General features: G+C 51.7%; 8 protein-coding genes across 8 annotated transcripts; 5 read left to right on the forward strand and 3 right to left on the reverse strand.

The window, feature by feature from the left end:
- Positions 1–672: 672 nt before the first annotated feature.
- On the forward strand, positions 673–1,396 carry CORC01_04875 (NUDIX domain-containing protein; the record flags this gene model as incomplete). Its single annotated transcript, XM_022616522.1, has 3 exons — positions 673–705; positions 766–1,099; positions 1,158–1,396. The coding sequence occupies 3 exons, from the start codon at positions 673–675 to the stop codon at positions 1,394–1,396; spliced, it is 606 nt and encodes a 201-aa protein (XP_022476884.1).
- Positions 1,397–1,441: 45 nt separating this feature from the next.
- CORC01_04876 (NUDIX domain-containing protein) lies at positions 1,442–2,572 on the reverse strand (the record flags this gene model as incomplete). Its single annotated transcript, XM_022616523.1, has 3 exons — positions 1,442–2,179; positions 2,243–2,494; positions 2,570–2,572. 3 exons carry the CDS (start codon positions 2,570–2,572, stop codon positions 1,442–1,444), a joined length of 993 nt encoding a protein of 330 aa, XP_022476885.1.
- Positions 2,573–2,888: 316 nt separating this feature from the next.
- Positions 2,889–4,451, reverse strand: CORC01_04877 (homoserine O-acetyltransferase; the record flags this gene model as incomplete). The annotated part of the gene is made up of 1 exon (XM_022616524.1): positions 2,889–4,451. The coding sequence occupies one exon, from the start codon at positions 4,449–4,451 to the stop codon at positions 2,889–2,891; it is 1,563 nt and encodes a 520-aa protein (XP_022476886.1).
- Positions 4,452–4,893: 442 nt separating this feature from the next.
- Positions 4,894–6,077, forward strand: CORC01_04878 (uncharacterized protein; the record flags this gene model as incomplete). The annotated part of the gene is made up of 2 exons (XM_022616525.1): positions 4,894–5,593; positions 5,644–6,077. The coding sequence occupies 2 exons, from the start codon at positions 4,894–4,896 to the stop codon at positions 6,075–6,077; spliced, it is 1,134 nt and encodes a 377-aa protein (XP_022476887.1).
- A 220-nt stretch (positions 6,078–6,297) lies between these two features.
- CORC01_04879 (cupin 2 conserved barrel domain-containing protein) lies at positions 6,298–6,612 on the reverse strand (the record flags this gene model as incomplete). Its single annotated transcript, XM_022616526.1, has 1 exon — positions 6,298–6,612. A coding segment is annotated over one exon (315 nt), but the record flags the coding sequence as incomplete, so codon positions are not given.
- Positions 6,613–7,910: 1,298 nt separating this feature from the next.
- CORC01_04880 (uncharacterized protein) lies at positions 7,911–8,954 on the forward strand (the record flags this gene model as incomplete). Its single annotated transcript, XM_022616527.1, has 4 exons — positions 7,911–8,028; positions 8,100–8,310; positions 8,382–8,493; positions 8,601–8,954. The coding sequence occupies 4 exons, from the start codon at positions 7,911–7,913 to the stop codon at positions 8,952–8,954; spliced, it is 795 nt and encodes a 264-aa protein (XP_022476889.1).
- Positions 8,955–9,544: 590 nt separating this feature from the next.
- Positions 9,545–10,318, forward strand: CORC01_04881 (short chain dehydrogenase; the record flags this gene model as incomplete). The annotated part of the gene is made up of 1 exon (XM_022616528.1): positions 9,545–10,318. The coding sequence occupies one exon, from the start codon at positions 9,545–9,547 to the stop codon at positions 10,316–10,318; it is 774 nt and encodes a 257-aa protein (XP_022476890.1).
- Positions 10,319–12,946: 2,628 nt separating this feature from the next.
- Positions 12,947–13,153, forward strand: CORC01_04882 (uncharacterized protein; the record flags this gene model as incomplete). The annotated part of the gene is made up of 1 exon (XM_022616529.1): positions 12,947–13,153. The coding sequence occupies one exon, from the start codon at positions 12,947–12,949 to the stop codon at positions 13,151–13,153; it is 207 nt and encodes a 68-aa protein (XP_022476891.1).
- Positions 13,154–13,842: the final 689 nt, after the last annotated feature.

The following is a 13,842-nucleotide window of genomic DNA, read 5'->3' on the forward strand; positions in this document are numbered from 1 at the left end:
GAGAGGTTCGTCTAAGCCCGGAACCGCGATCATCCCAATGGACTTTGGGGGGCCCATTTCGGACAAGGGTCCCTTGGACATCTCCAGACAGATTCTGGACCGTCAAAAAAGCTTGATAACGACTTGCGTGGTGACACGTCCAGGAACCTCGAAATACCATACTACCTTGGATAGCTTTCTCGGACCGAGTTCGCTCGCGTTCAACTTATTTGTGGAGACAAAACGTCTCGGGGAATGGCAGGAGTGTCCTTTAAATTCGTTGGACGCTTTGGAACCCGTGCTGTAAGGCTTAGTAGTCAACTTAGAACAGCCCAAATTGCCTGCAACAACCTAAAGTGACTTTGCGCCGCTACTGTGAGTAAGGTAGTCCGGCAAGTATGAGTGTACAATACCTATGTAGCCACCGATCGGCTAGCTTTCCCTGTGTGCCTGTTTAGTTTGGAGGAGCATGCCTTCACGTTGGGCTAAAACATCAGGTTGCCATCAGGGCCCATGGAAAGCGTTCCGCAGGTAAGGCACCTTGCCTTTAGGTGGCACCTAAGTGATGACTAAGAGAGGTGACACACCGCGGGGTCGAAAGCACTGGCCAGTGACAGAAGCTACCCCGCCATGCCGCTGAAGCTCCAAAGACACTCCTCCAACTCGCGGCCAAGCATCATCACAACGTCTACAATGTCCGCCAAAGTGACCGCCACCGGCCCTCTGGTAAGCTTGACAACCTTTCACCGGTGCCTACAGCACTGAAAGCTGACCCGTATTCTGCAGGGCGAGGGCGAGGCCCGCTGGATCAAGCTCGTCAAGATTAACTACGACGACCAGAATGGTAGCGCCCGCACCTGGGAATCCGCCGAACGCCGCACCCGGCCCAAGAACGGCGAGATCGACGGTGTTGGCATCGTCGCCATCCTCGAGAAGCCCACCGGCCCCGAGATCATCCTACAGAAGCAGTACCGCCCGCCCATTGACAAGATCACCATCGAGGTCCCCGCGGGACTCGTCGACGAGGGCGAGACGGCCGAGCAGGCCGCCGTGCGCGAGCTCAAGGAGGAGACTGGTTATGTTGGCAAGGTGTCCGAGACTACGCCAATTATGTTCAATGGTATATTAACCAAGTGTATGAGCCTCTCGAATAGCGTAGCTAATATCGGAACTTTCAGATCCTGGTTTCTGCAACACGAACCTACGCATGATCCACGTCACCATTGACACCTCCCTTCCCGAGAACCAAAACCCCAAGGCCGAGCTGGAAGAGGGAGAATTCATCGAGGTCTTCACCGTGCCGCTGACCAACTTCTGGGCAGAGTGCGTCCGTCTCGAGAAGGAGGGCTACGCCATCGACGCCCGCGTGGGAACGATTGCCGAAGGCATCGAACTAGCAAAGAAATTCAAGCTATAATGATGCCGCATGCCTGCGTCTCACCTCCATAACGTGCTGCCCCAGTCATATCATGCCCTCGCGCCGGAGTCCCTCCCACAGAGCCAGCGCTGCGAGACACTTTGAATCCCGCGCGCCCTCCCGCCACAGATCTTTCATGGGCACGAGCTTCAGCGTGATCTTCTCCCCGTGATCCCGCAAGCCAGTCAGCTTGCCGCTCCAATCCTTCAACTGCCTGCGGGGGATCCTCTTGTCGTGGCTATATAGCGTCACAAACTCGTCACATCCACCCGCAGAAGGGTACATTGCCTCTGCCAGACCCTCTTCGGCTTCATTTCCCGCTGATCTGCCCGCGCCGGCTAGCTCGCTCAAGCACGTCAGCTTCGACTCGTGAATTTCCAAGCCGAGCTCCTCCTGGATCTCCTTTGCCGCCGCGCCGGCGAAGCTGCCGCTGTCGTCAACCATTCCAGCGGGTAACTCGACGAATGAAAGGCTGCCGACAGGCACGCGGGGCTGCACCGTCAAGACGACGTAGCGCTCGTCGCTATCGGGCGGTGCGTCATCGGGGATGAGCATCACCAGCATGCCGACGCTGGGCCCGCGGAGGAACACGCTAGCAGGCAGCCCTTCTCCTGCTCCATTCTTGACGTCGGCTGAGACCTTGAGGAAACCGACTCGGCCAGAGCCGAAGATGTCGAACGCCTGGACTGTGATACCGCGTAGATGGTAGGGGTCCTGATGGAATGGGTGATCCTTGTTCTTGGCTTGTAGGCTCAGGGTGTTGCCGAGGCTCTTGACCCAATCCTAGCTGGACAGTCAGTCTTCTTCGGGCTTGTTTCGTGGTCGGAGACTGGAATAGCTTCAAACGTTGAAAGGTCGGAAACCTAGCAGTTGGTCCTCTGACAAGCCATCGGGTAGCTTGACCTGGATGCCGCTTTTCTCAAGTGTCACTGTCGACATGCTTCTGACGGCGCGAATTGGATGCCTATTTGAGAGGCTTGGTCGAATGAAGGCTGATCGAAAGTCGCTAAACTTTGGTCTGTTGTTGACACGATGGGGTTTTTGTCGAACGACGAGCGCGGCTACTCTCATCTCTCTGAACAGAGCGTATAAACGTGACTTGTCAAGCTTGTGGTGAGTATGGGGTTGATTTGATGTAGGTGAGCTAGGTAGGTGAAGCGATTGACGTCACACCATTGGAACGGTTTGGCCCTTAAGGAAGGCCCCGAACCGTGGCCAGGGGTCTTGCTGCTGACCAAATCTATCATAGTTCCCGAACTTTCTGAAATGACAATAAAAATTGAACTAGACACTAGAATTGACTTAATAAAGGCTTTTCATATGCAGAGGACCTGATTGAGAAATTGGCAACATCATCAATGCTTTTCCTGCCTAATTGATGTACATGGCTATGCAAGTGGTACACGCGGCATCCCCAAAAAAGACCTATTTCATGCAGTATTTTCCTGAACTCCAACACTTTTTACATTTTGCCGCTCCCATCAATACATTTTCAACCTAGGAAGTTCTTCAGATTTCCACCAATATTTTTAAGATCCAACAAGAACGTGTCGTGCCCAAAGAAACTCATCTCCTCACTCAGCTCATAGTGCGCAACATTCCTGTTGCCAGCAAGCTTCAAGGCCTCAGCCACTTCCCTCTGCTGCCAGGCGGGGAAGAGGATGTCACTCGCCACACCGATCACGAGAGCCGGAGTGTCTCTCAGGGGCGCGAGGCCCGCGATGAGATCTTCCGGGGGTCTGGAGGAGACTTCGACGGGCTGATCGGCCGCCGCGCCGGCGTTGGATTCCGGCTGCTCCACGTAGGGGGTCTCGGGCAGTGTGAGACTGCAAGCTGCATCATTGCGCGCGGGCGACTCCCCAGACTGCAGGAGCCTCTGGCGCTCTGCTCTTCTCGCGTTGGCGGCGACCTGGTTCTCCCTGCCGAGGTCGAAAAGGTCCATCGCCTTGCTGACATAGAGCAAACTGTTAGGATCGTACGTAAGGCAAAACTTCTCACCCGCGTGGTCTAGGTACGTTTCAATCAAGAAATCGGGGCACAGCGCGGGCGGCTTGCTCGGGTCCGCCCTCCGTCTGCCGAATCTCTGTTCCCATTCCGGTCCCGATCGGTAGGTGACGGTCGCGATCTCCCGCGCGAGCTTCATCCCGGCGTGCGGCGGAACTCTGCCGTAGTAGAAGCCTCTGTTCCAATTCGGGTCCATCATCAGGACCTGCCGCTGCGTGTGGCGCATCGCAATGCTGTAGGGGTGGCTTCTGGCGCACCCGCTGATGGAGACGATCCTACCAACGCGGTCCGGGAAAAGAACTCCTGCGCCTAGCGATTGCATTCCGCCCATGCTTGAGCCGACGCTGGCGTAGAGCTTGTCCACACCGAGTCCGTCCAGGAGGCGGAACTGCGCGCGCACCATATCCTCCATGGTCAAAATTGGGAACCTTGTCGCATATCGTTGTCCGTCTGCGGGGTCGATACTACTCGGTCCCGTTGACCCGTAGCAGCCTCCTATTACGTTCGTGCAAATAACGTGGTATTTATCGGTGTCCAAAGCCAGCCCCGGTCCAATGAACTTCTCCCACCAACCGGGCTTCGGGTTGCTGTCGGTCGAATGCGCGTGAGACGACGCTGAGAGACCGGTATGCAAAAGAATGACGTTCGACTTGTCGGCGTTCATCTTGCCCCAAGACTCATATGCGATATCGAATTCAGGAATAACACCGCCCCAGTCGAGCAGGAGAGGGTCCTTGCAGCGGTATATTTCCGTCGCGCCAGCGGTGTAAGAGGGCTCGGGACCACTCGATTCGTACCTTGCCTCGAGGCTCGCGGATCGGTTCTCCAAAGCATCAAGGCATGGGAATGCCATTGCCGGGTTCGACGCATCGCCGGGACTGTTCGAGGCCTTCCGAGCCGACTTGGAGTGGAAGTGGTGGGCGCATTGTCGGTTGCCAAGCGGAGCGGCCGCCGCGACATTGGAGCTCTGAAAAACGGAGAGAGCTTGGGCGTGCGAAGTTGGTGCGCGGGCCTGGCGAAGGGCCAGCGAGACGATTCTTTGGCACTTCATGGCGGAAACTTGGCAATTGAAGCTATGAAGAGCCCAAGGCTATCACTCTGGGCATTTTGAACGGAAATATCGACGACATCGGCCTTCGGTTTGTAAGCTGGAGCTCTTCAGGCGACGGCCCATTGTCTTTCGTCACTGGCTAGCGATGGTGTAATTTCACGTGACGATAATGGATGCGATCGCTTATCACCGCAGCAGGGGTCGCATCAGTGACATTTCGCAACCCCACCATCAGTGATCCACCTACCCACTGACGTCAATTTAAGCATGCTGGTCCGTAGGCCTCCGGTGCACCGGCCCCGAAATGAACCTTTGAAGTAGCCAGACGATTGCCTTAGCTGACGTCGCCTCCACACGTAACACTACCACGAGATCCCTACGAAAACGGAGCCTACACAAGTTACCCCTCATCATCTTCCCAAAAGATTTCCTCCGCGCATTCATGTCTTTCTTCTCCTCATTCCAACAACACGCCGGAACCTTCGCAACAATAGCAGCAGGTGCTATTCTCGCTAAAGCCATTGGGATCATGCAGTCAGATACCCAAGATGACCACTCGGGACCGGCCGCGCAGGAGCCCGGGAACTACAAGCCCTCGCACGTCGATGTCATAGTCGTTCGGGTCATGGTCGAGAAGGCCTTCAACTTCCCGCCCGAGCTCCTGGACCTCATCATTGACCAAGCCGAATACTGGCCGCACTCCGAAGCCAGCATCTACCATGCAGTCACACCCCTCCGCGATGCTCTTCGCGTCGTCGGCACTAGCAGAGACGAGAACAAGTTCATCCTGAGGTGTCCACCTATCGGATTCCTCGACTTCAAGACTGTCGGCCCGGCGTTCAAGACTGCTCCTCTCCCGCCCAAGTCGGGTGATGGATCACCAGTTACGGAGCCTCTCCGCAACCTAACGCTGCTCGAACCCACGGCGAGCCCCACCGAAATGGCCTCCGAGGCCCCGAGAGAATACTTCACAGGGTCCATGAAGGCGCCGCCCACTCTGACCCACCCGGTCCGAAAGATCGTCTTCAAGCTGCGGAGCAAGGATCAGGGCTGGGGCGGTGGACACGGCGATCGTGGTTCCTATCGAGGATCCTGGTCTTGGTTTGAGGCTGGTTTAGAGAAGTTTGACAAGGAGCGCACCTGTAAGCTGACCTTCTGCTCATGGGAGTATGTTCTGGTACTAATGAGACAGGTGATGGATCTTGCAAGACGGCAGAAGCGAGCTCGGATACAGGGTCCGAGGAGGCCCCCTTCACCAACGAAACGAATCTCTGCACCTGCGGACTCCAGTCGATATATCCGCCGGTCGAAACAACTTCTGATGGAAAGATCGCCTATACCCACGGCCTCCAACCGCTGGAGAACCTCAAGATACAGACCAACAAAACTGCGAACAGGGATTTCATGGACCACGAGGTAGTCTGGTCTTGGACAGATGACGTTCATCCAGAGTCCCCCGATGCCGACCGACTGGCTGACATAGGTCGGGGCAAGGGCACTGCGACTGGAAAATTCGTTCGCAACCTCAAGCTGGGAGACGTGGTCACGGTATGGGCCAAGGCGAGGTTCGGTGGCTGGGCCAATTACGTGGAGAGCGTCAAAGTTGAGATTTACTGGGCTGTTTGAGGTCTAGTTATTGTACTGTTGAGAAGAGGCACAGAGTTTGTATAGTATTCCTACGAGCATCGACGTTTCCATGATCACCATAGTGTAATAATGACCACGCACAACATTTCCATGAAGCATCCAGTGAACCGTGCGCCTGGATTCTTGGAAGCCAAATGTGTTTTAGTAGTACCGCTGTTCAAAACCCATCGTCTTCCATATTAAGTCCTTTGTAGCCTGATTAAAAAACCTCAGTATTCAAAATGAAGACAGTAATCAGCCCTGCACGACTTTCACTGCTGTTTTCTCTGACTGTGGGATGGCAGCCGGGCGACTCCATGAAGCTTAATCTCACCTCATACACCTTTAGCGGGTTCCCATTCATGCCACTGACTCTTCGTTCCTCGACTATATGCGCTAAAACCGTAGCCCCCGCGTGGCGTTGTGGAGTGGTCTCGTTGGGTGGGTGGGTCACTTCGACGCTGACGACCGACTTTTCCTCGGCACTCTTCAATTTGTAGTCGTATAGCACTATGATAGTCTCGCGGGGTCGACTGATGCAATTTACAATTCAGTTTATAGAAATAGATGGACTGCGCACCCTCCAGCCGACCTGACTATTTGACTCTTCGATACTATTTCAGGGATGGCCTACTTACAATTTGAGAGTGACACTTTTTTTTTCCCTTGACAGTAATACCCAGATGAAAACGGTTGTGACGGTTGTTTGAAAAGGAAGCCACTCTGTGAATGATGCTGCAGAAGCGTCGGACCCATGAGATATACTGAAGGAAGATGATGTCATTATCCATTCCCCAATTGCAAAAGCCCGGCCCGAAGCCGGTCGCCGCCGTCGGGGAAGTGGATATCCGAGTTGACGGGTATCCGGCCGGGAGGTACGTACTTGCGGATGCCTGCAAACAAATCCTTGTCCCGACGGGTTCCCGGGATGAGTGCCCGCGCAAATCGGAGGGATAATAGCAATGGAACAGGAGCGAAATCTGCACGAGCAAACCATCATCTCAGTTGTCTACATAGTCGCCCCTATGAAGCATAATCAAGTTCTTTTCATGTAAAGTACCTTACCTTGGACTCCTACTTGACTCTGCGACTCAGCCAATAACCCTAGCTGAAGCTCTACAATAACGACGCCTAATACCATGAAAGTGGTACAGGTCTTGGGCGACAAGAAATCTCCACGAATAATACTGAAAATGTCGAAGCCCAGACCAGAAAACTCCCAAGTCCACGTCTAGGTTGGCGCTGCCGGAGTTCACTGACGATGACCTCGGGGGATGGCCCGTCAGTTCTTGGCAGTGGGCCCCATTCGAAAATGCCCAGCAACACCGTCATCAATGGAGCCAGATTTCCACGTGTTTGGAGCGCCCTGAGCTGTCGCCAAATCGTCATGGACCCTTGACGAATATGTTGCCATCGTATCATTGGTGAGAATATTCATATTCCAAGGCGCCTTTCATTTCCGACGGACAAATACTCTAGGTTGCTAATCACATTATGCTGATTATGGAAGGCGTTTGTAAGTCAACCTATGTAGTTTTTAGATGGCCTCTTCTTCCGGGGCCTTCTCCGCTGGCATCTTGCTATACTAGCAAAGCCTTTCAACAGTGGAGTGTGACCTTGGGACAGACGTGACTCAAATAGTGACATCCTATCTTGTTGGTGATTCAGCACTTTTGAAGGTGCGTTATCTGTGGCTGCTCGGCAGAATTTTGAGCAATGAGCATATGTAGTATTCAAACCACAATGCCCGGAGTCCGTGAAAATTGACTGGGAACTTCACACTGTATGCTTTTCTTGGAGATCCGATATGCTGTTGCAAGCCCGCTGTTGAAGATGGCAGTTCTCGAGATGTTCTACAGAATCTTCTCAGCGTCCAAAATGCTTCTGAATAGGATTTGGACCCTTGTTACCATGCTCGATGGGTGGGGCATTGCTGTCATCATGGTTAGCAGTAAGTCAATCTCTTCTTGAAGCGTTTATGGGGCGAATCTTAGTTATATTGACGCCATGAAAATCTTACAGTTCACTCTTGTAAACCGACTCCTCGCTTTTGGGATCGAAGCATTCCTGGAACAGGTATCAATTCGAGCAATTTCTTCATTGGAATCACGGCTCCGAAATTCGTTTCTGATTTGCTGACAATCCTGCTTCCCGTTCGCGGAGTCTTGGCACTCCAGATGGCAAGGGACAAGAAGTTTGCTATGAGCTACGTCTTTCTCCTAGGAGGAGGCAGGTAAGTCAAGTCGGCCTTCATGCTGAAGCTACGAACTGATCATTAATGACTCACTTGATTTGTTCATCAAGCGTTGTGCTCGCATCCGTCAGACGTCTCATTTTGTTTGCCATCTATCGCCCCGGCCCAGAACCACGGGCGACAATATCAGTCAAACGGTCATTATCCTACCCGCCGCCCACGGTTTTAAGACCTGCCTAGCCATAATTGGTGCATGTCTCCCACCATGAGCACCAATTTTCCGCCGTTGGTTTGGTGGAGGTTTTAGCGTCGCTAATTCGGGGGATCAGTATGGCTCTCGCTCAGCCAGGATGAAAGGGCCAAACTCACAGAGGAAGCTCTCAGCCTTGAATGAATTCAACACTCTCGTCACCGTTGGCAAGATTTCCGACCGGGGTGGCGGTCGTATGAAGCGATCGGAAGAAAATGACGACTTTGACGGATCGTCTGAGCGCTTTAAAGACAGCGACAGCCTGCAGGGTCTGAGTGACGGCCTATACGTGAAGAGCAATGGCGCCGTGAAGAATGAAAACAGGGTAAACTCCGAAAATGGTATACATGTTCAACGAGATGTGTGCGTTGAACGCAGTGACAAGGTCATATTCAAGGATATCAAGGATTGGGTCGTTGGTGATATACAATGAAACTATATGTCCGCCAACGGTACCTCTGCTAAACATAATGTGGGACTTGCTAGATAGTAGTCGAAGTAGGGTTTTTTTTCCAAAATTCAAACATGTCGAAAGTTTGATAGAGGTGATGAATGGCGGAGTTAAGTGGAGCTTTCCCGAAGCCGGTGTGGCGCCGTGATCATGGACAGCTTCGATGTATGTAGTCACTCGGGCTTCGCATGCCGGACTTGGAACCCGTGCCGGCCTCTTAAGTCCGTTATGAGGCACAGTGCTTATTCGTGATCCACAACAGTTGACAAAAACTAGGCTAGGTTTTAACACCATCGGACGATGTGACCGCTTCAGACTTGTGATAAAACTAGAGATTCGGGGTTTACGCGGGGTTAATGACGATTGGAGTAAATGCAGAAGCTCAACATATGCGGATCATCACTGCATTATGCATTATGTTGAAGAGCATAGGAAATAGATAAATACCAATGTGAGTCCGAAAGTATCAACGGTAATCATTCACACTGCCATCCAAGCTGCAATTTCGACTTTTGAAGCTCGAATTTTTAATCGCCACAGAAACTCATTGATACAAAGACCTAACCGCAACAATGACTACCAAATACAACAAACTTGCAGGCAAGCATGTTCTTGTTATCGGCGGCTCGTCGGGCATCGGTCTAGGCGTCGCAGAAGCCTCTATTGCCAGCGGTGCAAACGTGACGATTTCATCTTCCTCAACAACCAAGCTCTCTGCCGCAGTCACACATCTCCAAAATGCCATCCACACTCCGACGAAGCAAAAAATCCAAAGCTTCACGGCTGATCTCTCCGGGCCAGATGCCGAAGCCAATATCGAAGCCGTCTTCAGGCAAGCCGGCCCCATCGACCACATCGTCTTCACAGCGGCGAACACGCCTTCCTTGATGATGCTGCAAGACGTCACACCAGACAAAATTCTTGCCGCCTGCCAAATGCGCTTCGTCGCGCCATTGATGCTGGCAAAAGTTGCGGAAAGGTACCTGCCAAAGAGCAACGAATCATCCTTCACCATCACCAGCGGCAGTGCGGCGCAGAAGTCGACGCCTGGCTGGTCCGTGATATCTTACCTTGCTGGTGGGCTGCAGGGAGTAGTCAAGCAGCTTGCGGTGGAGCTGAAGCCCATCAGGGTTAATGTCGTTGCTCCTGGCTTCGTTGATACTGAACTATGGGACGGCATGGAGGAGGAAGACAAGAAATCCATGGTCAAAGCAATGGAAGAGAAGGTGCCAACGGGTCGATTTGGTATGGTTGAAGACGTTGCCGAGGCATACATTTGGCTCGTGAAGGACCGCAACGTGACGGGGACTGTAGCAGCGACGGATAGCGGTGCTCTAGTTGTATGAGGTCTCGTAATATGATAAGCAGAACGACGATAATCCCAATGACTCTTTGGTGTAACCATTGTACTTTCTCATTCTTGCCTGCAGAAGCTGCGATCTGATCTCTTCATCTGCCATCAGAAGTAGTAATTTCAAGCGTTCTGATCAGCTGCTTGTCAACTATAAGGCCACAAACAAGGAAATGCCGTTCGAGAGTTGATGATAAGTTTACGCTTAACGCTCCCGACCAACATCAGATTGTAACATCGATCCGGTTAATTTGATCAGGCTATAAAGTTTTCTTTCCGGCCACAACCATTCCATTGCACCGATTTAATCCAAATGTTGCCAGTCGCCACACTTTCCAATGTTCGCCTTGCACCAGGGCCACGGGTTTCCGAAATAGCTACAACGGTACCCCGTCGTTGACGTAGTATCCCCTTTCCATCCCAGTCAGCGTTTCCGTGACAATTTGATTCTAGTGAGCTTTGCTTACGTTGGCAGTAAAGTGATGCCCCGGTACCCGTATCGCACGGGCAGCAATCAATATTCTTATGGCATTCACCTAGACAGCATTAGAATAAATGAATTGATGTTTATCTTGTAAATTGATGTAAATCCTACCCCCAAAGCCCTTGAGCTGGGCGCTTGCAAAAGCGACAAGCAAAGCCACAATATTGATTGCGGCGAACTGCATTGTGATAGTTGTCTTGTTGTTCTCAATGACGAGACTAAAATATTAAATGTTGTAGAGATTATGGCTGGCAGGTTTTCAAAAGCTGTGAAATGCAGAGATTGTAAAGGTTTAAGTATTGATTTCACTTACTGCAGAATCAACTTAGATCCAGACCCAACATTGAACGCAACGGTGTTGCACAACTCAGACGGGTACTCGGCACGATCGTTATGCCAGCATGGGGTTCATAAAGGAAGCTTTCTGGGTCAAAATGTTTATTATATTGCTGGTCGACCCGAGCATTTCGGGAACAAAGGAAAGATATTTAAAGCAGCAGTGGATCTCTTCAAAAAGTGATCCTAGACGTGGACCACGACTCAATGACTCGCAAATATGTCATGAGGACTAATCTACCGAAACCATCCATGGTTGAAATGACTTGCCAGAGATCAAAAGGGAGTTGGCATTCGTTGTCCATCGTCTAAGAGACGGCAAGCCGGCACGCATTTGCCACACACGTTCCAGCATCGCAACATAACTGTCCTGCACTAGCCAGTAACACTCAGTACATATAGATAACAGCACGAGCTAATAGACATTTCCTTTTTTCCAGTATGGATGGAGAGCAGATTTTACTTAGATATCTTTAACTATTCCCTGCCTCCAGATCTGGTATCCTCGGCAACTGTTGTTTACACAGTTTTGGTATTATGTATCACAGTTAAGTAAAGCCTGCGGGTGGATCGGTGAAGAAGGATCAAGTGGGATTATATAGGCTGTATAGGCTGTGCATGAGGTGGAAGTGCGAGGTTGGCGCCGCAGGTCAGAATTTTTTCCTCCGGCTTAGATGGGTCAGAGAGGTGGACCAGGTGGATTCGTTGGATTCCCTGACTCGGTGGTTGAATGGGACTACCAACCATTCCGACTCGTCGTTTTCCATTCACCGGCCTAAGAATTGAACCCTGAAAGCCAACTGTCCGCAGCGAAAAATTAAAAGTCTGCATATTTCTGCGTCTCGCTGAGCCAGTGACCACACGCCATTCGCTTCCTACGGTCTTGCCTGCTATGAGCGTTGTTGTGTTTAGACATGATCGTCTCTTGCTGAGGTGGGAGGCCACTGGCCAGCCGCGGACAGCGGGCGGGTGAAATCTTTTCCTACCACTTCTTCTATTTTTTGAACGCGCTTCGGAACCTTTCGGAGCGCTCGATAACACGGGTTTCAGAGGTAAATTGTGCGAGTCTCTTCGATGAGAACTAGCCAGGGTGGCATTATGAGCGGAATTAATTGGGATAGAGTCACTCGAGGAACCTACCTATTAAAAGACAAGGCAGAACCTCCCACATCCTTTGTGCAAAGTAAATAGAAGACTCCCCCTCGGGGCCCTCCTTGGTCAGTCAACCAAATTGCGGATCTCACGGATGCCCTGGGTGTAATATTATGCGGTGCCTCGTGCTAGAATTGTGTGGTGTAGGAGCCCGGAGGATGTTCCGACCAATGAAAGGGGCAACTTGCTTGTCTTGGCCATTTTTACTTCCCGATACGGCAAGTGAAGGAACCAGCTCTCAGCCAGTTACACCCCCAAAGATCGACATTGCTAGATGCCCATCTAACTACCTTACCTTAGTAACGGCCACGGATGATGGCTGACGTCAACCCAGGACTGATGGGCAAAGCCTCCGGATCATAATGTCCACTTTTGGCTGCGGTCAGGCCTATTCATGCTATCATTCTCAGAAAGATAAATAGACAATTTTCCATTTCATTACTGCTTTCTCTTTAATAAAACAACAAGTTCATGCTATTTAAGGCGAACATACCTATTTGATGTAAGTGCAACCGGGAGTTGACCAAAGGTATCATGACTGACGCATTTATTCTAGACAATTCGAACATCACACCCAAAGACCTCACCACAGAACGTACCATAACATCACCACAGACTTCACATATCTCAAACAAGCAAGCAAAATACAACATGGGGTCCAGCAGCAGCAAAAACGGCGACCCCTTCCAGTGGGGCTACATCGACGACGGCAAGGGCTGGACGGCGCGCCCAAAGTCCGAGTACATGAAGACGCCGGCATACAACAAGGAACTGCGTCGGCAAATGAAGCAAGACTCTCGGGCGAGAGGTGGAAACGGTCATATTTCACTGGCAGAACAGTCTCGCAAGCAGTGGTAGCAGCTGCGCGTTGAGCTTTTGCTGTATTTCAAGGGGCAGGATGAAGCGTGTTGTAGTACCAAGTTCAACCTAAGGGTAGTCGCAAATTTCCTCATGAAACGGCGGTCTTGGACGGAATCATGTTATAGTCGACTATGATCCCTCCGTTTCATCACACTCCCTACGTGGGCTATCCCTTCGCTCCAGTAGCCTTTGGCGGTCAACTGCACGATCCTTTGGCTGAATCTCTATTTCCAATTCCTGTTCCATAATGTTCATTCTCAAGAAGAGCAACCGCATCCATTGCCACATCTTACCTAAGAATAATAACCTTTCTGATGCCCTCGATTGCACAACGCACATGTGGAAAATGACCCAGCCATCCTCCGGACATACAGGCTCACCACTCACCATCCAGGTTCATCCTCAGCCCCAGCCTCGAAATGGTCAACAATGTCCAGATACTACTTAGGCCGCTCAACTCGCTGATTCTCTCAACCCTGGGGCCTGCAGCGTGCAAGCCACTCCCCCAGCTGCGGTGCAGCTGGTCGAGTGGTTGCGCGTGCAGCTTCCCGGGGTTGTCCCCTCTTGTCTCGTGAGCCTGGTGGGATGTTCCGCCCGGTTCGCCGGGGGTTCGATCCTCGCCAGACTCCAGCAAAGGGGATAGATAGTATTCTTTTTTTTTTTTTTTTTTTTGCTTTCTTTTTTCC

The sequence above is a fragment of the Colletotrichum orchidophilum genome (genome assembly GCF_001831195.1).
Source record: "Colletotrichum orchidophilum strain IMI 309357 chromosome Unknown Scaffold_33.1, whole genome shotgun sequence".
NCBI lineage: Eukaryota > Fungi > Ascomycota > Sordariomycetes > Glomerellales > Glomerellaceae > Colletotrichum > Colletotrichum orchidophilum.